The sequence below is a fragment of the Falco rusticolus genome, chromosome 4 (assembly GCF_015220075.1).
Source record: "Falco rusticolus isolate bFalRus1 chromosome 4, bFalRus1.pri, whole genome shotgun sequence".
NCBI classification, from domain to species: Eukaryota; Metazoa; Chordata; class Aves; order Falconiformes; family Falconidae; genus Falco; species Falco rusticolus.
The window spans coordinates 53,329,562-53,351,091 of NC_051190.1; the positions used below are offsets into that span (position 1 = coordinate 53,329,562).

At 47.8% G+C, this 21,530-nt stretch overlaps 1 protein-coding gene across 1 annotated transcript in view; it reads left to right on the forward strand.

Moving 5' to 3' along the window:
• The window catches only part of WNT3A (Wnt family member 3A), a 91,094-nt gene extending 71,996 nt beyond the window's left edge, over positions 1 to 19,098 (forward strand). The window contains exons 3-4 of the mRNA XM_037385484.1: positions 15,345 to 15,610; positions 18,616 to 19,098. Of these exons, the coding sequence (XP_037241381.1) occupies positions 15,345 to 15,610; positions 18,616 to 19,095 (746 nt within the window). The 3' untranslated portion in view covers positions 19,096 to 19,098. The remainder of the gene's footprint in view (positions 1 to 15,344; positions 15,611 to 18,615) is intronic.
• Positions 19,099 to 21,530: the final 2,432 nt, after the last annotated feature.

Sequence of the window (21,530 nt, forward strand, 5' to 3'; positions counted from 1 at the left end):
CGGCAAGTGAGCGGGGAGAGTTCTGAGACCTCAGAGCCTTGCTGGAGGTGATGCTTGGGGCTGGGAACATGGCAGGGTTTGGATGAAGGGCCAGCTGCTCATTTAACCGAGGGTGTTGCTTGCACCCCGGGCACCGCCGAGCTCCGGGTGACCCTCTGGGGATGCTCAGGAGGTGCCTTGCAGAGCCACTATGCATCTCTGCATTGCCCACCTCTGTCTTGTACTTTCCCCTTGGTTGCAACCTGGGGTTGAGGGGATGTGAATGGCAGCAAACTGTAGCCCAAAACCAGGGGAAAATCCAATTGTATCCAAACACTAAACTCAGGACTCAAGCGGAGCAGGAACCTCTGGAGATAACGCGGTGCCTGTGTGTGTGTGTGTGTGTGTGTGTGTCTGTGTGTCTGTGTGTCTGTGTGTGTAAAACGGCCTTGCAGAATCCCTCAGCTTTAGCAGGGCTTTGAAAAAGATCTGGGTGGTGATTCAAAATCCAGGTTATGACCTGTGACCTTTGGATGAGAAATTGTTGCCATTTAGGATGTGTTAGGAGGTCCATCCTTTTCATCAAATGCGTGTTTCTTCTTGCTGCGGGAGGCAATCACACCGGTATATCATTAACTCGCAGAAAAGGAGGCTGTAAAAGAAGTTGATGGGGGACCTTAGCCCACACCCTGCTGGGGTCTGCTCAGAGCACAATATCCCAGCGACCATGAGATTAAGCTAAAGAGAAAAGTGAAAATGCTTTTCACGATTCACACGCCCTTTAGATTGTTTTATTAAACCATTTGAATAGGGATTTCCCTTTCGGCCGACAACGGGGCCCGGCCAATGCATAGTTCTAGGTTGCTATGACTTAGTTGGTGCTGGCTAATCACAAGTGAGGGCAAATTTCATATAAAATATCTTGGGCCATTGTCAACCTAATGCAGCGTGACAGTGCCAGCACAAAGGGAGATTCATTCACCCCAGCAGGTAATAAGGACGATTTGCCATACCAACCAGGCAGTCTCGAGGGGGGCTGTCAAATACGATCAGAGCAGCGAAATGGAGCCTCACATTCCATTCTCAGGTGGGCGAAGGCAATCCTTTTGTTCGACCATGTTGCTTCTGATAACAGAATACAATTATATTTTTTTTTCTTCCCCGTATCCTATTGACCAGCAGGGCTGTTTTGCATAGCAGTCTTTGGGGCTTGCCTTTTTTTCCTTGTCTTTTTTTTTCGAGGCCAGAAGGGACCCCGATGATCCTTTAACCTGGAACACACCCCGGAGAATTTCACCCCGGTCCTTCCCTGCTCCTTTTCCATCTTCCCCTTTCATTAAGGACTCGGTCCTGCCACAATGAGCTCGCTGTATCTCTGCTAATAACCCCCAATTGGCACACAGCTTGCTTTTGTCCAGAGCCTCCCAGGGCCATCGGACGGTTGGGGAGACGAGGGCTCGGGGTAATTCAGGGCAGTTTGAAGGGCCGAGGGGACCGTGCTGCTTCAGGACTCGAGACAGCGATGAAATATTCAGAAGGCGGCATTTATAGGATGGTGGGAGGGGGGGGATTGGGATGGTGGGAGGGGGGTGATCAGACACCGAGCGTTTCACACATGACCAAGCCAACAGAAAGACAGATAAAACGTACTTGCATTAAGCAGGGTAGGTAGGGAGACATCCATGGTAATGATTAGATCGACAGAGAGATAGCGCGATAGAGCGAGAGATAGAGGGATGCTTGCTTCGCAGGTACCAGACTTGGGTTACTGATATCAGACTGTCCTGCTGATTTGCCTGTCTTGGGGGTCTGGTTACCTGTGATCACCTGGGGTTATTTTGACAGTAGCTAATTAGGGAGAGCATTCCAGCCCTCGACCCACCCTCGGCTCACAGGAGGGCTGGGAGGGCACCAGGGAGCACCAGCCCTGCTTCCAGCACCGCACACAAGGCTGCCGGGCTGCTCTGGCGTCTGACAATCTGGCTTTACCTGTTTCAGTAGAGTCTGAAAGGTTTGGAAGTGCGAGCGCCACACTGGAGGTTGCAGCTCTGTTGTGCTGGGTGCAACGATCACTGTAAGCAGCCAGCCGAAAAAAAAAAAAATTAAAAAAAAAAAAAGTTCCCTTCAGGTGTTTTAGAGGAACTTGGCCTTCAGGATTCTACAAGCTTGGTAATCCAACCTCCTTCAATCCAACATTCTGTCTTATCTTCATGTTCCCTGGCAGGAATTGCCCACTTAATAATTTCCCTCCGATGATCTGAATCACAGCTAATCTGATCAAATGTCTTTTTAGGGCCTTTCATCTTCCCAGGGATGTGTTGACACTAGCACGCTGGTTCAGAGGAAACAAGAACTCAATCAGAACTTTGTTCAAAACACAGATGGGACCCAAACCTAACCTTTCCTTTACGATATGCAAAAGTGTGGTTAGCTTCTTGTTATTATGCTTTGCATTTGCATAAGGCTTTGCATTTAGGGGCCTGATTTTTAAAAGGATAAAAAAGTTAAAAAAAAATCCCAGAGCCGGATTTTGATGAGAAACAGTGCAGAATCAGCTGGACATGGAACTGGCCTGGCTTTCCGCAAAGGGCATAGGCTGTGGCATCATGCAGAGCCCAGCATGGGTCTGTGGGGCAGCTCCTGGTGGACATCACTTGCTGCAGTGTGGGTACTTCAAAGCTGCATTTCCTCATTAGCTCTTGGAGCCCCCCCCACCCCATTTCAGGGCTTAGAGCTGAAAGCCTCCATTATCTGCAGCCCCCAAGGACTGCATTTTTTGCAAAGCAGGATTCCCCAGACTTGGAGATAAACCCACTTGGGAAATGCTGCTAAAGACTGCGAAACCTGGAACAAGCCTATACACCTGACAACGGCAGCAGGCGTTGGGCTTTCACTGGTGTTTGGCTCCAAACCATTCAGATCAGTCTCTAAATCTACGCCGAGACTGTAGTCTTACAAACAGCTCTCCAAGGCATGGACTTGTTGATCCTTCTGTGTCCGAGGGATCCCGGACAATCATTTAGGCTCTGCTCTTGTCCAAAGCATCCCATGCAATCATGCTCTTCTAGACAAGATCGATGGGAGGTTATATAGTTCTCACAGGTCTTCTCTGTGCAATACAGAGCTGCTCTGGAAAGTCATGGAGCTACTGCCAAGACCTATAATGGCTCTAAGCACAGATAAGGTGCTGGTAAGAAAGTAGCCATGTCCACACAGCTCAGCACAGAGGCAGCTTGAAGGACTGATGTTCTCATGGAATACCCTGTGGAAAGAGAGTGATCCAAGCATAAGCATCACTCCTAGGATAATAAAGCATCATGCAGTACTGGGTGAGAAGAAAAGTCCTCCCTTCTGTCCCTCACCTCTGTAATGTTGTAGGTTGAAAGGATGCTCAATGCTTCGGCTATAGAGTGTAAGCTGAGCTTTCTGTCTCTGTCCTGTATGGACAATACGTCAGATGTGGTCTGTGGTTTCACTCAATAGTGATCACCATTTAAATGGCTTTATGAGTGGTTTTTTATGTGCCATGATATATGAATTTTGTTCATTTTTGCAAATAGGGGGAACTGAGGCAGAGTTTCAGAATCACTTGTGTTCAGAGAGGGACTGTGAGCAGTATTTGTAGGCCACTGGGTGAGGCAGTCACCAGGCTCTGACCTTCCTAAAGCCTCCAGGGTCTTCTCAGGGTAACAACAAGGACTTCCTGACTGATGCTGCTGTGATAGAACAGAAAATCAGGCTCAGGGCACTTGGCTGCTTGGTGTTGAGACTTGGGAGTGACACAGAGTAAAGAAGCTTTAAAGCAGCTCAGGATCTCTTCCTAAAGCTTTGCCTTTGGAAAGTGCTTTCCAATGTACCTAGTATGAATACAGCACATGCTGTCACATCTGGGAATGTGGTCTGTGGAATGATTCACCTTCCCAGCAAGAAGTCTGACCTGTCCCCTTCTTTTATAGTCCTTGTGTTGAGCACGTCCAAGGCCACAGCTCGCTCCCTTCCACCTTTCCTAACAGGTGGAAGGTGCATCTTTGAAAGCAAACAGCAACCATGTGCAAGGATTCCCCTTTTAAGGGGTAAGGGGGTAATTGAGGAGCCTTTGGTGCCAGGCCAGGAGATGCTGTTGCAGGAGACCAACATGTTGAGGTTGGTGAGGATGAGTCAGGGGAAATATGAACGCTGGGAGCAGGGGCTGCTCCAGAGAGGAGCTGAAGGAAGTTTGAGGCTGAGCCAGACAGTTTATGTAAAACCCTTTCAGTTGGTTTATCTGATATGGGATCCTCTATTGCTACAATCGAGAGGAATGTGGTGAAACTGAAGCTCGCCTGCCTCCAAGGCTACGAGAGCCAATATTTTGTTTCCAACGTTCCCTGTATTTTCCCCACAAGCAATGTCAGGCTCAAAGCAACCATGACACCTCTGTGATCCTCCTCCTCCTCCTCTATGATGGGAACAACGCTTCTCACCCTCCAGCACTTGGGCACTGTCTCTGCAGCATGGATGGATCTGTCAGCTGGCGTGTGCCAAGGGGTTCCCTGTTCTCCATCTTCACCTGGTGCCGTGCCAATATTTAATAGTTCTGATTGGCAAACCATTTGCATCTTTGTGAACAAAAAAAAAAAAAAGAAAAAAAAAGAAATGTCTTTTAACATTTTTTTCCCACCTTCCCTCCTTTTTTCCCTGGGGAGAAGTATGTCCTGTGCTCTGAGATGTGACCCTTTATTTCTTAGAACCACAGAATTATAGAATGGTTTGGATTGGAAGGGACCTTTAAAGGCCATGTAGTCCAACCCCCTGCAGGGAGAAGGGACATCTCCAACTAGACCAGGTTGTTCAGAGCCCTGTCCAGCCTGACCTTGAATGTTTCCAGGGATGGAGCATCAACCAGCTCTCTGGGCAGCCTGTGCTGGTGTCTCACCACCCTCAGCACAAAAAAAAAATATTCCTCATATCTAGTCTGAATCTACCCTCTTCTAGTTTAAAACTATTACCCTTTGTCCTAATGCAGCAGGCCCTACTAAAAAGACTGCCCCTGTAGAGGAATTGTAGAGGAATGAAGGCAGGTTAATTAACACTGACAATACACAGCTGTGGGCTGGCTTCAGGGGCAGTGGGCTGGCTGATGTGGATAAGGTGCAGCTGTGGCTGGTTCCTGCTAAGTAGTTAAATAGCTCTAAGGGGATGGAAGGGGAGCACTGGGTGAAGGGAGACCTGGAAGAAGCAGAGGGAGGAGAGAGTGTGCCCTGGGGATGTGGGAGAGACAAGGCGAGGCCCTGGGAGAAGAAGGGGTTCTGGCTGAGGAAAGGTTGGCTGGAAGAGCAGCTGGGAGAAGTCCAGGCACAGCAGAGGCAAGAAGCAGGTGGACTGGACTGAAGAGGCTGAAGAAACAGCCTGGACAGTAGATGAACTTTTGAAACCTTGTGGGGGGTTGGTGGCTGTGCTGGGGCAAGGCGTGGGAACTGCTTACTGAAGTTAACCTGGGATGGGATGGTAAAAGCCTTGTTGCAGCCAGCTAGTTTTGATAGTGATGTGACATGCCCCCACCCTTCTTATAAGCCCCCTCTAGTGCAAAGAGTATTGTAAGGTAGGGGACACCATGTCCTGAATTCTCAGTTCTTGGCTCTGAGGGATCTGCTGGTTGGCAAGTTTATCACAGAGGCCACCTACGCAGAGGACTGGGGTATATTGCTCTCTACAGCTACTTGGAAGGAGGTTGTAGTGAGGTGGGAGGTGGTCTCTTTTCCCAAGTAACAAGTAATAGGACAAGAGGAAACTGCCTCGAGCTGTGACAGGACAGACTTAGATCGAATATTAAGAAAAATTTCTTTACTGAAGGGGTGGTCAAGCACTGGAACAGGCTGTCCAGTCAGGTGGTGGTGTCACTATCCCTGGAAGAGTTCAAAAAGCATGTAGAGGCGGTGCTTAGGGACATGTTTTAGTGATGGATTTGGCAGTGCTGGGTTAATGGTTGGGCTTGATGATCTTAAAGGCCTTTTCCAATGTAAATGATTCTGTCTTGTGCCGGTATCTGGAACAAGCCAGGCTGTATTGCTGCAGGTGGTCCTTGCTCATCCTGCGTACAGATTTCAGGGCCAGCAGGCAATGCCGTTTATGGCAGCACAAGCCAACAGTGACGTCTGCGTATGTTTTTGCAGCTCCTGTGAGCTCTGACTCATCAGTCCCATTGGATTTCATTTCTGCTATTTTGAAAGTAGCTGCGCCTGCAAGGCTGTCAGAGTAAGCCTAAAGAAATCCACTTCTCCTGGGGGTCATTTAACATCTGCTTAACAAGTGATGAGGCTTTGGCCCAAGGTAGCTCTGAGAGGTACCCTTCACAGCTGAGGCCATCTTCTCCAGCCTTGGCTCAGTGTAGGCTCTAATGAGCATGCACTGACTCTTACACCACCAGTGCTTCAGCTCCCGCATCCATGGTGACGAGCGCTTGGTATCAATCTTTTCTGGCATCCTTCCTTTTCATTCAAAGCAATGTAACATGGCTTTTCATTCCAGCCCCTCTGGTTTAGCTTTCACCATGGAGGAGTTCATGGGTGACCCTTCCCACAAGGGAACAGCACAGCTTTCCTCCTGCATCTTGGTGAGGTGGTTCTCTTGATGGATTCAAGGAGAAAACCCCACTGTGCTGACAGCAGCTGGGTAGTCCTCTTTATACTCCAGTCAAAAACAAAATTCACCTGACCGAAGTCAAAGACTGAGCTTCCAAAACTCTCAAAGCTCACTTCACAAATTCCTCACCACCTTCCTCCCCTGCAATCCCTGTGATGTCTAACCTGCAAGAAGGACCCCAAACCACAGTAACTGGGGGGAAACTGAGCTGTCGGGACAGGCCCCCCAGTGTAAAAGCAGGTCTGTGCTGGCTCTAAGTAATAAACGCCAGTCTTCCCCCAGTTTATTGGCTCCTGGAGATTACTTAGAGGTGTGTATATATATATATTTTATTTTTTTTAATCTAGAGTCAATGTAGTGTCAACTGATGTGTAAATCCTAAACATGACAGCTCTGGGTTTGTAATCCCTCAAACCAAGGAGGGAATTGAAACCCTTTCTTGCACTCCCTGGGTGCGTGTCCTACCAGACAAGTGCTGGAAAGACTTTACACCTTCTGCCCCTCAGAGATGGGTGTTTGGGTGCCTGAAGCAGCTGACACAACAGGTAGCTTTCTCTTGTCTTTTAGCTTTGAAAAATGAAGCTCAGAGAAAACCGCATGTCTCCCCCTGCAGTCCTGCTAAGCAGATGGGGTGTTTTCTCCATTTTGCACTGCTTGCTAAGTGACTCTCCCAGGGGCATTTAAGAAGTCTGCAGTGTCAGAAATTCAAGACTTGCAGTCCTACCATGATAGTGTCTTTCCTAGTGTGGAACAGGGAGTAGGAGCCTCCATTCAAAAGCAGACATGCTCATGATGGCTGGGAGGAGTGGCTAAGATGTGGGAACTCTTTCCTTAACTGTCATAGATGTCCAGGAGTTATCTGGGACAAATTTGTTCTTTTCCATGTTGTTTATACGTTAATGAGCCCAAAAAGGCATCAAGTCAGTGTCTTACTCAAAGAGCTATGTTTCAAAAAGGATGGTGACATGGTCCTGGGCAGTAAACGGTTATTGGCATGGGAAGTTTGTCTTCACACAGCAGAGTCAGTGTGACGCATCATCCTGGAGGCATCAAGGTTTCCTTTGCACAGGAACTTCTACACCTTCAGGAGCTGGAAAAGTGGCACACTGAGTGGAAAACCCTTAGATCAGGGTCCATCTCTACTGCTTGGCTGTCTGTTCTCCAGCTGCTAGGATCTGCTTCCTTCCTTGCAAGATGTACAGCCCAGAACCATCTCAAACAAGATATCTTCCTCCCTCCCTTTCTTTCTCCCTTCCCCTTTTTCTTTCTCTCTTCCCTTCCCTTCTTTTCTTTCTTTCTTTCTTTGACTGCACAGATCTCAGTTTTCTTTCTAAGAGCAGTCAGTGGAAACAGCAGTGCCCCCTTTCTAAAATACCACCTAGTTATTCAAGCTGTGATCCAGGACAAGGGACTTGCAATTTCAGCTCCCAACACATCTGAAGGTGGGTTGTGTTGCCTTGTCCCATGAACCTGCTGTTACCACCTGGCCACTGGTTAGGGAGGAGGGAAAGGTTTAGGGTGTCAAGACTGGGGGTGACAGGGCTCAGTGCTATGGATATGAAGGTAGTAAAAGGGGCTGTAGCTTTTAAAGACCAAATAAACCATTATGCTCATTCTTCTGCATCACCACAGTCCTTCCTCCCACATATCTGGGATATCTACCTGACCTGGGGTTAATCATTTAGCCATTCAGAGGAAGATTCAGGGAAAATAGGTCACTGTCTGGGCAGAAGAACACACAAGAGAAGATTTAATATATAAGGCAATTGAGATATTTATGTGGTTATTCATTTGTCTTCTTCATCCCACAACTTGATGACACTCTGTTTGGCTCCAACATCTTCTGCCCACAATTCTGAAGACATTGCTGAATTTAGCATTGCAGTCTCCTGAGGAGATAAGCAGGATTCTCCTCAGGTGTATGGGTAAGGAAGCAGAAGCACAGACCGACTAAAGGATTTTCCCAAAGTCACATAAAAAAGCCCTGTGAAGCAGGAAATCAAATCTCAGGTCACCTCATCCTCGGGCCTCTCAACCGTCATATTGCTGCTGCTCAGACCTGTGGTTTTTGCACCTCAAGATGTTTTTGCTGCTGAGCCAGGGTAGTTGGAGCTGGTCTGCACAGGACATTCAGGCTCTCAGCTTCATGGTCTGGGCTCTTTAAGAAACGATTTCCAGAAGTGACCAGTGACTTGGAGTCCCCTGCATCAGAGGGCAGCTACAAAGCATCCTTACAGGCCCTCTGTATGTCTCAGCCCCTTGTTCACTAACAGTCAACTCCCTCAAAAGGGTTCAGAACAGCGTACCTTGCAGCACCTGCCATCCAAGTCTCTAAGCCCTGCAGGAAAACTCAGGAGCAGGCAGGAGTTAGACAAGCTGAAGGCAGAGCTTGCAGCAGAAGAAATGGGCAACATTTTCTAGCTGACCTTACGCTGCGGTGAAAACAGAGTGGTAAAAATGCTCTTAAGTCAGCTTCCCCAAGAGGCATGAGTCCCTATTAACCTTCTCTTGCCGGATGCCTTTCCAGAAGCTCTCTTCAAGTCATAACGAGCTGCTTGTCTTCTGCTACCAGAACCACCCAGAGAGGAATGAGGCGACCTGACAAATATACTGCGCTTTCCTGTTATCTTTGCGAAGTCTCTTGCATTTTTATATGGCACCTTAATAACCCCTCATTTCCATTACAAGTGCATGCTTTCCTTCTGCTTATCTGTATCTTTATACACTCCTCCTCCATTCCTGCAGCCACACTGCCTCCGGCTACAGGCTGGGGAGCTCTTCAGAGCTCAGCAGGGTCAGGTCTGCTTAGTAATCGGAGGACAGTCCTATAACTTAGGAGGTGGCAGGACGTGATTCACGCAATGGCGCTCTTCCATCTGCGTCAATATTGAACTCGGTGCCTTAAGTTAGGGGTAGGAGCTGTAAACCCAGTGCCCTAATTTCGTAGAGTCATTAAGAGATCGGCTGCAACTTTCTCAAGAGACAAACTCCTAACCTCAGTGCCCGGGGCCAGATCTCAGCTGCTTTGCTCTGCCTGCCTACATTCCCCAGGTAGTTACCATCAGATACAATGCTATTTGCTTCCTGTTGTGTGCTGTTAAGTGGTGGCTGCACTCCACCCCAGGGGTGGCTGCATTTCAAAAGCAGGGGAGTGATTACGGCGTGCACAGGCTGTAAAAGGCATCAGGCTCTTTCTGGGAAGAGGAGAGCCAAGTATAATCAGTGCTTCTTGTGGCAAATCCTATCACAACCTTCCTCGAGCTGTAGGCTTGCAGTAGAGGCTAGCGACAGTGAAGAGCTTAGGTAATGGACCTGGGATTTAGGATGGAGGATCTACAGCCAGGGCTGTCCTCTTAACTCCTTGTTCAGCTGCAGCCAAGTCCTGGCGAATACAGAAATTCTGCAGACCCGCTGGCTGCGTTGCCTGAAGCTCCCTGGGTGTTGGTGAGCTCTGCACACATACGCACAGAGAAATACCTCTGTTTTGAGCTAATGGCTCCTGCTGAAGTCCCGGTGCGATCCATGACCTGTGGACTTCCAAGTCAAGGCCACCCCTCTCATACCCACACAAGAGAAGGTTTTCTACACAAACATCATAGCTGTAGATGCTTTCTTTTCAGTGGCTCTCCACAGAATTTGCAAACATCAGTTCAGCACGTACAGAACCTTCCCAGATAGCCAAAGGCCTCAATCAGGTCTCTCCTGAGCAGAGGAAGGGGTGATTCCCAAGAGATGAGGGCTAACCTACCCAAGCGGCATGCTTTAGCCACTACAGCCATCAGACAGAAGGGGGAAGAAGAATAAGAATTATCATCTCCCTCTCCTGTCCATGGCATAGCAGCATATCAAAAGGCAGCTTCAGTCAGTCACCTTCATCTGGGGGCCAACTTAAATGCCTCTATGCAAACACATGTAGCACGGGGAATAAACAAGAGGGGTTAAAGACCTGCACATGCCTGCAGGGGCATGATCTTATTGGCATCACTGAGACCTGGTGGGATGGCTCCTATGGCTTGATGGAAGGCTACAGGCTCTTTAGAAGTGGGTGTCACCCTCTGTGTCAACGACCAGCTGGAGTGCATGGAGGTTTGCCTGGGAATGGATGAGGAGCCAATCAAGAACCTATGGGTCAGAATTAAAGGGAGGGCAGGGACCAGGGCAGATGACATTATAGTGGGGGTCTGCTACAGGCCACCTGACCAGGAAGACTGAGTGGTTGAGCCCCTCTTTAGACAGACAGGAGCAGCCCCACATTCAAAAGCCCCACTGTCTGTTGGAGGGACAACACAGCAGGGCATAAGCAATCAAGCAGGTTCCTGGAATGCATTGATGGTAACTTCCTTCTCCAAGTGACAGAGGAGCCAGTGAAGAGAGGTGCTATGCTGGATTTTGTTCTCATCAGTGAGGAGGGGCTGGTAGGGAATGTGAAGCTCAAGGGAAGCCTTGGCTGCAGTGACCATGAAATTGTGGAATTTGAGATCATTAAGTCAGTGGGGAGGGTGCACAGCAAGATCACTACCCTGAGTTTCAGGAGAGCAGACTTCGGTCTCTTCAGAGATCTGCTTCGTATAATACCATGGGATAAAGCCCTGGAGGGAAGAGGGGCCCAAGAAAGTTGGTTAATACTCAAGGATCACCTCCTCCAAGGTCAGAAATGATGCATCCCAACAAAGAAGTAGTCAGGCAAAAATGCCAGGAGGCTGCATGGATGAACAGGGAGCTCCTGGACAAACTTAAACACAAAAAGGAAGCCTACAGAGGGCAGAAACAAGGACATGTAGCCTGGGAGGAATACAGAGAAATTGTCTGAGCAGCCAGAGATCAGGTTAGGAAAGCTAAAGTCCTGATAGAATTATATCTGGCTGGACACATCAAGGGCAACAAGAAAAGTTTCTATGGATACTTCAATGATAAAAGGAAAACTAGGGAAAATGTGGGCGCACTCTGAAAGGAGATGGGAAAGCTGGTTATCGGGGATATGGAGAAGGCTGAGGTACTCAACAACTTTTTTTGCCTCAGTCTTTACTGGCAAATGCTCCAACCACACCGCCCAAGTCACAGAAGGCAAAGACAGGGACTGGGAGAATGAAGAACCACCTGCTGCAGGAGAAGAGCAGGGCTGAGACCATTTAAGGAACCTGAAGGTGCACAAGTCCATGGGACCTGATGGGATACATCTGCAGGTCCTGAGGGAATTGATGGATGAAGCTGCTAAGCCACTATCCATCATATTTGAGAGGTCTTGCCAGTCTTGTGAAGTTCTCACTGACTGGAAAAGGGGAAACGTAACCCCCATTTTTAAAAAGGGAAACAAGGAAGACCTGCAGAACTACAGGCCAGTCAGTCTCATCTCTGTGCCTGGCAAGATCATGGAGCAGATCCTCCTGGAAGCTGTGCTAAGGCACCTGGAAAATAAGGAGGTGACCAGTGACAGCCACACTGTCCCACACAACTCCCTTGTCTCTAAACTGGAGACACATGGATTTGATGGATGGACCGCTCAGTGGATAAGGATTTGGCTGGATGGTCACACTCAAATAGTTATAGGCAACGGCTCAATGTGCAAGTAGAGACTAGTGAGTAGTGCCATTCCTCAGGGGTCCATACTGGACCAGCACTGTTAGTATCTTTGTTAGTGACAGGGACAGTGGGATCAAGTGCACCCTCAGCAAAGTTTACATTTGCCGATGACACCGAGGTGTGTGGTGCAGTCGACACTCTGGAGAGAAGGGATGCCACCCAGAGGGACCCTGACAACCTCATGAGCTTCCACAAGGCCAAGTGCAAGGTCCTGCACCTGGGTCGGGGCAATCCCAAGCACAAATACAGGCTGGGCAGAGAACGGATGGAGAGCAGCCCTAAGAAGGACTTGGGGGTGTTGGTGGAAGAAGCTCAACATGACCCAGCAATGTGCACTTGCAGCACAGAAAGCCAACCAAATCCAGGGCTGCATCACAAGAAGCATGGCCAGCAGGTGAAGCAAGGGGATTCTTCCCCTCTGCTCCACTCTCGTGAGACCCCCCCCCCCTGCAGTGCTGTGCCAGCTCTGGGGCATCCAACATAAGAAGGACACGGACTTTTCGGAGCAAGTCCAGAGGAGACCATGGAGATGCTCAGAGGGCTGGAGCCCCTCTGCTGTGCAGACAGGCTGGGAGAGCTGGGGCTGTCCAGCCCGGAGAAGGGAAGGCTGCAGGGAGACCTTATTGCAGCCTCCCAGTACCTAAAGGGGCTGACAGGAAAGCTGGAGAGGGGCTTACTACAAGGACCTGTAGTAACAGGACAAGGGGGAATAGCTTTAAGCTGAAAGAGGGGAGATTTAGACGAGATATTAGGAAGAAATCCTTCCCTGTGAGGGTGATGAGGTGCCAGCGCAGGTTGCCCGGAGCAGCTGTGGGTGCCCCAGCCCTGGCAGTGCCCAAGGCCAGGCTGGACGGGGCTGGGAGCCACCTGATCTGGTGGAAGGTGTTCCTGCCCTGGCAGGGGTGCTGGAACTAGATGGTCTTTAAGTTCCCTTCCAACCCAAACCATTCTAGGATTCTATGAAAAGGTTCCAAGATTAGTTGGGCCAGAATGGGAGGAAATGGAAGGGGTGTCAGTTATTCTCAGGCACTATACCCTCTACCTCCCTACCAGAGGGTAATGGCATTTGTCCCACCAGCTTATCTGACTGGCTTCTAAGAGAAGTTCCCTTTTGCCTTTCAGAGACTCCAGGGCTGGTCATTGATACCCTTTGAGACATTATATGAAGCCTGAAGTTTCAATTTCTGGATCCCACCTGGGCTTAGGCAAGGGCAAGATGCCAGGTTCCCAGTCCTGTTAGAACTGGACTCATCTGTTCATGCTCAGAAACTGAGCCTTCACACAGCTTATGAACTGCATGATGCATCTTTTGTAGGAAGCTGGGATCCTCCAGAGTGGACAGATGCTGAACAAGGTTTTTTTAAAATCACATTGTGGAACTGAAGGTTCCTGCATTTTCCTTTTTTGGTTCTAGCCCTCAGTGACTTACTAACCTCACAATGCGCATTGAGAACATGTTCCAGGACATTGCTCATACTTTCAGCTTGTAAGTTCATGCACATTATTTGATTTGCATATTGTTGTATTTGGTACTCTTCCCAAAGCAAAGTGGTGTTGCACCAGTGCTTGCTTAAGCCTTCAGTCCAGCCGGGACCTCTCTGCAAGCATGCAGTTTTTATTTCTCCCCAAGAACATGTTGGCTTTTTGACTTGGAGTATTAAACTCTCTTCACATTAGTAAAGCCTGGAAGCATCTAGAGGGCAAAGATTAAGCCAAAATGCTCAGAGAAAGCTCAGATCAGCAAAATGCAGTGCAGAGAAGGCTTGAGTGGTTTTGAGTAGGCACCTCGTTAGCTGATGCAAAGCTCAGTAGAAGCTGGTGAAGCTGCATCACCTGAAAACCTGAGCTTCTGCCTTGATGGATCCATTCATATTCCAACTCTGTCCTAGCCAAACCATCTGAAATGTGTCAGAGACATGTGTTCTTGGCTAAGTGGTCTATAGGCACAAGGTGACCTCGTGGGGGGAGTGGTTAAGGGAGGCCAGTTATCAGAATTCTTGTGTCTTCTTGGAATTACCACAGAGGTTTGAGAAAATCCCTGTTTGTGGTAAAAATGTCATTTTGCTGTAACCAAAAAGCATTGCAGTGGCATTTTCTGAGGTGCGGTGTTGAACTCCAGGGTCATTTCTAGTGAATGACAAAATCTCATGCGACCAAAACTGGGGGAGGGGGAATAAAAACTGATATGTTGATATATTCCTCATTTAAAAACCAGTTTGAAGTGTTTGGTTTTCATTTTGGCACAGTGTAGAAAAAAAGCACTGTCACCCAGGAAAGCCAGGCTAATGCTGAGCTGCCCTTCCCCACTCAGCTCCAGCTAGGATGAAAGGCTATGGAGGAAGGTCTCCACAGAGACTAAGGCTCCTCAATCCCTAACCATGACATCTTTTGGCTGATCCCACCTACCAGCCTGAGGCAGTGGGCAGAAAAGGAAAGCTCATTTCCCGTCCCCTTGTCAGGTAATCGGGCAAGTAAGTAAAACTTTGAATAGATGCAAGTTGTCATATACTGAACACAGTCTCTAAGTGAACTGGACAGCCTGGTAAAAAAAAGGTGGCCTTAGGATGGAGGGTGGGGACAATGTATAGTTTACATAGTGAGGATTGGGGAGTATCTGGCCATGCTGGCATTATCCTATCTTCCAGCCATCAGCAGCTCTCCCAGTCAAGGAGGAAGAGGTGCTTTACCTGGTGCTGGTCCCACCACAAAGGATGGAGGCTGTCATTAAGTGTATACCTGCATTTTCCATGTTCCAGGAACATAGCCCAAATTCTGTGCATCTAAAGCCAAGACAGTAGCTCAGGGTATCACTATGTGGTGCATTGCCTGCAAAGTACCATATAGTATCTTCTGTATGTCCCCTGAAACTCAGGTTTGCCCTGCTTTTTGTTTTGCCATGGCCCTGTGCTAAGACCTTAGGATGACCTTAGTCGAAACTTCTTGGCTGACCTCAGTGGTCTTGAATCAAGCCTGGTCCTGCCTACACAGGAGCTTATTTCTTAGGATAAGAAAATGTCTTTGGAGTAGTTCCAAGCTGGACCAGAAGGAAGAGAAGAGTTTCCTGGCCTTCTGCCATGCCTTCGAGTGAAGGTGTTCACAGGGCTGATCAAAGCCACGCGTGGTCCCTTCACTGGCCGCTATTCATTGATTTCTCTCTTTCACAGCTACCAGGGAATCAGCCTTTGTCCATGCCATTGCCTCTGCTGGAGTGGCTTTTGCGGTGACCAGATCCTGCGCCGAAGGCTCAGCCACCATCTGCGGCTGTGACACCCGCCACAAGGGCTCTCCTGGGGAAGGCTGGAAATGGGGGGGCTGCAGCGAGGACGTGGAGTTTGGGAGCATGGTGTCTCGGGAGTTTGCGGATGCCCGTGAGAACAGACCAGATGCTCGATCAGCCATGAACAGGCACAACAACGAAGCTGGAAGGACCGTAAGGACATTTAGTTTCACCTATTTCAATCTCCCTTCAACCTTTTCTTACTGTCCATAATGAACAGTGGGAGGGAGCTGAGAGGAATAACCAAACATAAATCTGGGAAGTTCTACATCATGAAGTGATGATACCTGTCCTATGGTAGTTCTTGTCAGGGAGGTGATCGATATACTTGACCTATGAAAGTTAGAAGTAAATTCACCCACCCAGATGTAAATGTCTACCTTGAAGGCAGCTGTCCAGACCTCTTTTATAGAGAATGGGTCAAGACAGACAGGTCTAGGATGGGATTTCATCCCAGCTTGAAGGAGACATTTGAAATAGCCCAGTTAATGATGCCCTAACTGTGCCTGTTCCCTTCCATTGGCTGTTGGAAGAAGATGCGGAGTACAGCCAGAGATCTCTGTACTGCAGACACCTGAAGTTAAGAGAGAAGGATCAGGGTTTACAGGGAGGATTCAGCTCCTTAAGCAAATGAATCTTAGTATAAACTGAGATATCCTGAAGTATCCAGCCTGTCCTTGGACTGCTACTGGGAATGACTGTGTATCTCCTGCAGGTCCTCTGCCATCTTGGGATTGATGCTTTAGACACCTCTGGAGCTCACAAATGGGATTAGATGCCTGTGTTTAGGCAACTGAATCGTAGCTTGAGTGCAGCTGTCCATTCCCCTGGGATCACCACTCTGCTCTGTAGGCTGGAGGGTGGGGAAGAGCAGGAGAGCATTTCCTACCACCCCTCTTTCTCAACACTCTTCTATTTCCCAGAGAATATTTAAAGGAAATAACAGGCAGTGTGACTCTGGTACCTCCTGATTAAACTTGGACCATGCCCCAGAGCCGGTTAATCTGTTTTTGCTTCAAATAGTCATGGAGTAAAATGTATAAGGGAACAGAAAGTACAAAACCTTGCCCTCATCTCAGTGACTGCTTCATACACAGTGAATCTTTTCCATAAAGTGGGACAATCCCAGTGAGAGGACATCCTGGTTTTCATGTCAGGAATAGCTTGTAGATACCAGAAGAACATAATCTAAGGGAAACAATTTATAAATCTGAACCACAAAGCTCTTGCTAATGGAGACCATGCTTCTACTTCTCAGGTAACAATGTTTTGTCTCAGGTAGTGAACTTGAGATAGCTTATCCCTCAGTGGAAGAAAGATACCTCGCTGTGATCAGAAGGAAAATATGGGCTTGTTCCCTCAGCAGAAGGCCTTACATACGTCTAGGAGAACATATGACTGCAATGAGCTATAGCAAAGCCACCACAGTTGTACTGTGAGAAGAAACGGCTGTCCTCAGGCAGGACAGGGCTCCCCTGTGAATTCCCCAGGTAGACACCATCAAAGTCCAGTGGAGTTATCCCACCTCACACCACAGAAAGCCTGGTTTCAAATAGGGAATACAACCTTTCAAAATTAAATACCACCAGAAACAAGAATTGTCTGCCATGTAGATGACTACAAGCAATAATTTGGTCTCCTCCAGCACTGGCCCAAATTATCCCAGGTACCCCAAGGCATCATGCATTGCTGGTGGCCATTGATGGGGTAGGTAACGAGACAAATAGGACTGTGGAGAAGCTGGGTAGAGTGGAAAGGAGGGATTTGCCTTAAAGTGAGAATCCTTGGATTGAGCTTTGAGCAAACATCCCTGTGACCACAGGCCTGCAGAGCTCTTTTTGCTCTAAGTCTCATTCCTTGACACCGAGTTATCTTCTGACATTTTAGAGATGTCAAAGATTAGACAGCAGGTGACACCACCATCTGAAATCCTACTGCTTTATAAAGCACTAGTGTTTTCCAATCTTACGTGCCAGCATTCATGGGGTAGCTCTTCCAGGCCTCCATACTCAAGTGTTTCCAGCTAAACCTGAGCCATAGGCAACACTTCATATTAGTTCCCATATGAACTCAAACCCTACCGCTACACCAGAAGCTTTGATTAAGTTCAGCATGATTATATGAACCAAACATTTTGTGGTTCTCCCTCATGGCTAATTACAACCTCCTCTGCGGCGGGCGATACTCCGTAAATAACACAGGAAAGCACCTGGTGAACACCAAGGTGCTGATTCATGGCAAATCTTTTGGACTCAGGCTGGCACTAGTCTGTTCACGTACTCGGAAATTTGCTGATCAGCCTGAAAATGCAGATTATCAAGTAAGTTGCATAAGGTTGTCTCCCACCTCAGAATACTGTGGGGCAACACCTCTAGAAACTTTTAAACTAATTTCATAATAGCAATTCATATAGTGAATAGCAAACTTCTGGGATCAATAATCACCTTTCCATTTATTCCAGGACAGCGTTTTGCGTTGAAGTCTGAGCCTTTCAAAATAAAAAGTTGGGCTCCTATTTTTTTTCTTTGAAATGGTTTTAGAAAAAAAAACATAAGCCTGGCTTAACAACAAAAATACATCGCTTTTCAGGTTTCCAAACATAGCCGCAGCAAGGCTAGACCCTTGTTTGTTTAAGTAAACATGAAACATACATATAGGATGGAATTCTATGCTAGATGGTTAAAACATTTGATATTTCTTTAATTTCCAGTGGAGTGGCTGTGTACTTCGTTTATGAAGACATTGTTTTAGTAGGTTTGTGTGTTCTTTACTCCTCTGCCCTATGTGTCTGAATTATGTTCTTGTGGGACAGTACTGCAACGTTCACACATGAACACTGAGAAGACAGAAGTTAGTATGCACAGAAATATTTTCCGCCCTTAGTAAAAGCACTTGGTAGGTGCTTGAAGTTGGAGTGGGAATCAGAGATAGTCACTGGGAAACAAAATTAAATTGCAGGGGTTTTATCTGCCTTAGACCAGGCATCTGTACAGGGCATTGACTGGAGGATAAGATGGGTTTTGTTCACAAGTGTAAATGTATCTATGAAAACATTGCATTTTTTTAGGAAATCTTGGCTAAATAGCAGAATGCAATATGTGTTTTGATCACAGACTAACATCTTCCTCCTTCTTTGCCTTTCCTCTCCTCTTTTTCAGTCTATTATTGAACTCATGCATCTTAAGTGCAAATGTCATGGCCTCTCAGGCAGCTGTGAAGTGAAGACCTGCTGGTGGTCTCAGCCAGACTTCAGGGTCATCGGTGACTACCTCAAGGACAAGTACGACAGCGCTTCCGAAATGGTGGTGGAAAAACATCGAGAATCCCGTGGCTGGGTTGAAACCCTCAGGCCCAAATACAACTTCTTCAAGGCTCCAACTGAGAAGGACCTGGTTTACTATGAGAACTCACCAAACTTTTGTGAGCCCAACCCTGAGACAGGTTCCTTTGGAACCCGTGACAGGATCTGTAATGTCACTTCCCATGGGATTGACGGTTGTGACCTTTTGTGCTGCGGCCGCGGGCACAACACAAGGACTGAGAAACGGAAAGAGAAGTGCCACTGTATCTTCCACTGGTGTTGCTACGTCCGCTGCCAGGAGTGCATACGAGTCTACGATGTCCACACGTGCAAATAAAGCAGACAAAACCCTTCGCTGGGCTCCAAGGGGAGAAACAGATTTGAGCCTACTTCCTCTGAGGTTGCAGACATGAGAGAAGTCTACATTTTTGATAATAAAAGAATAAAAACTTTTTAAAAGGCTAAAACTGGTTGGATAGAATAGGTCTAATGACTTCTGGGCTATCCCAAGGTACATCTGGCAGTCACACAAGTTACGCCCCAACGATGCCTCCTCTAGGAGACAGCGGCTTTTCAACCAGCCGACAACACAGAGCTGGAAAGAAGAGCATTAGCAAAAGCATGGATTTGCTCTGCTCTCACCCACGTGAAGTGACTCGTGATTAAGTGTCCTTTGAAAGACTTGCATCTTCCCAAGTATCTCCTTTTCCCTCAGCCAGGCAGAGGCTGTTGGACAGCAGCACTAAGCTTTCTGAGATCTATCTACATACCCAAACGGCCGGACTCTGTGTATAATGTGAGCAACAACAACAGCAGCAAAAGAAATCAAAGCAGATAAATTAATGATTTAAGGGGGAAAAAAACCAACCACAAAACACAAATACTCCTTTGCTTTTGCCATGGAACTGGAGAAGTCTACAAGTATATCCTAGAGCTGTAGAGTGGGCAGGCTCTTTGCGTGAACTTTGTAGCATAGTAGCTTCTGCCAGATTTGGCATAGGATTTAGTCACGTCTGTAGAGAGGGAGGGAGGGTGAAGGAGAGGGAGAGAAAGGGAGAGAACTGCTGATGTTTTCCTGCAAATGCCCTGTTGGCACCCAGGTGAAGTGCACGGTATGGAAAAGTTCAGTGCCTGATATGTGAACTGAAGAGGACTCGGTGTGTGCATTGAGGAGAGAGTCCCACCAACAGAGATGTTGCTCCAGCTGTGGCCTGCTATGTGGCTCAGCCAACAAGTCTTCCTTGGAAAATGTGCGGTGCAGAGCGAGTCTCCCGGGGTTGGACACGTGCTTCTGGGCATAGGACATCCAGCTCCTCAGCATCCCAGCTTGTTCCTGTAGAAGAGTAAAGGGAAGGGAAAGCATTCAACCCTCCCACCTCATCAGAGAACACCGTCACCAACAGTGGAAAGTGCACTTACTCCATCCACTTTCTGCACCTCATGCAGGCTGCTTCCTTCTGGGCACTTAGCAAATGCCCTAGACCACAAGTCTGTTTGGAACATGACTCTGAAGGACTGCTTGTCACCCATTAATTTACATGATGGTGAACCAACCCACCACCACCACACCCCACAAGCTGGAACAGTTTCAAACTCGGGCCAAATTTTGTTCCACACCTAATTTCTACAGCCTTTCCCATGTCTAAAAGTGGCACAGATTAAAATGCACAAAACCCAGACTCGGAACCAGCCCAGAGCTTGGGCATGTTTGGACACAGAGCCAAATCCCAGCTTTGCAGTACTGGCCCATCTCTGCTGTTCACCTCTGACTCCCCATCTTTGCATGCTGCTTTACTTCTGGTTTCAGGTCAGGATTGCCAGTTTACAGAAACAGCTCTCACCTCCTCCGTGGGCATCAGGGCTTCCTTCAGCCGTGGGTATCAGGTGTGACTCTCAGCCCATCACCTTAGTATTTACAGCACTGTAACTCTGCTTGAGTTATTCCTGGTCAATACTGAGATAAATGAGTGGTTAATCAAGAACAGAGTGGCAGCCTGATGAGCCTCAGATGCACTTGTCCTGTGTCCTCTTTGCCTTACCTGTACCTCCGAGTCCCTATCTTGGGAAAAGGACAATGGATTGGCATTTTTTCTTCCTCTTCAGTGCAGGAAGGGAAATGGGGCAAAAGATCTAACCCCCAAGGACCGGTAAGAGTGTTTTCATGGCAACGCAATCATGGCTGTTGCGTAGTTCATGCCTGGACATCTATGTAGAGGAAGCAGAGTGCTGTTCTCTCTCTGCACGTCAGCTTATTCCCGGGAACCAAAGGAGGGAGTATGCAGAAGAGGCAGGGAACAGAGCTTAATCCCATCAGAGAGAAAACAGGAGGAAATGATGCCTCCAAGGGTTGACTCTGAGTCATGGCGTCTCCTGGGACTACTCCTAGGCTGGTGCAGTTTATGCATCACCCATTTGTCTCAGGGCTGTGCCCAAGGGCACAAGCAAGCTTTGCTTATTGATGGAGGCACTTCTATCAATGCTCTGCAAAAAAAAAGCTGCAATGAAATGAGAGCAGAGACACAGAAGGGAGGGAAGGAGAGAGGAAGAGATCAAGAAGAGAGGCAAAGAAAAAAAGGGGGAGAAAACCAATCAATCTTACCTGTACATGTGAACATCGCACCCAATGGATGGCCATACACCAACAGGTTAGAAAGCAATAGATGACTAAAAACTGAGAGAAAGATGGACCAATTAATGAATGTGTGACTGATTTTTGTAATACAGTCTGGGAGAAAAGGAAAAACTGATCATTATGGCAAATAGAGAAGGAAG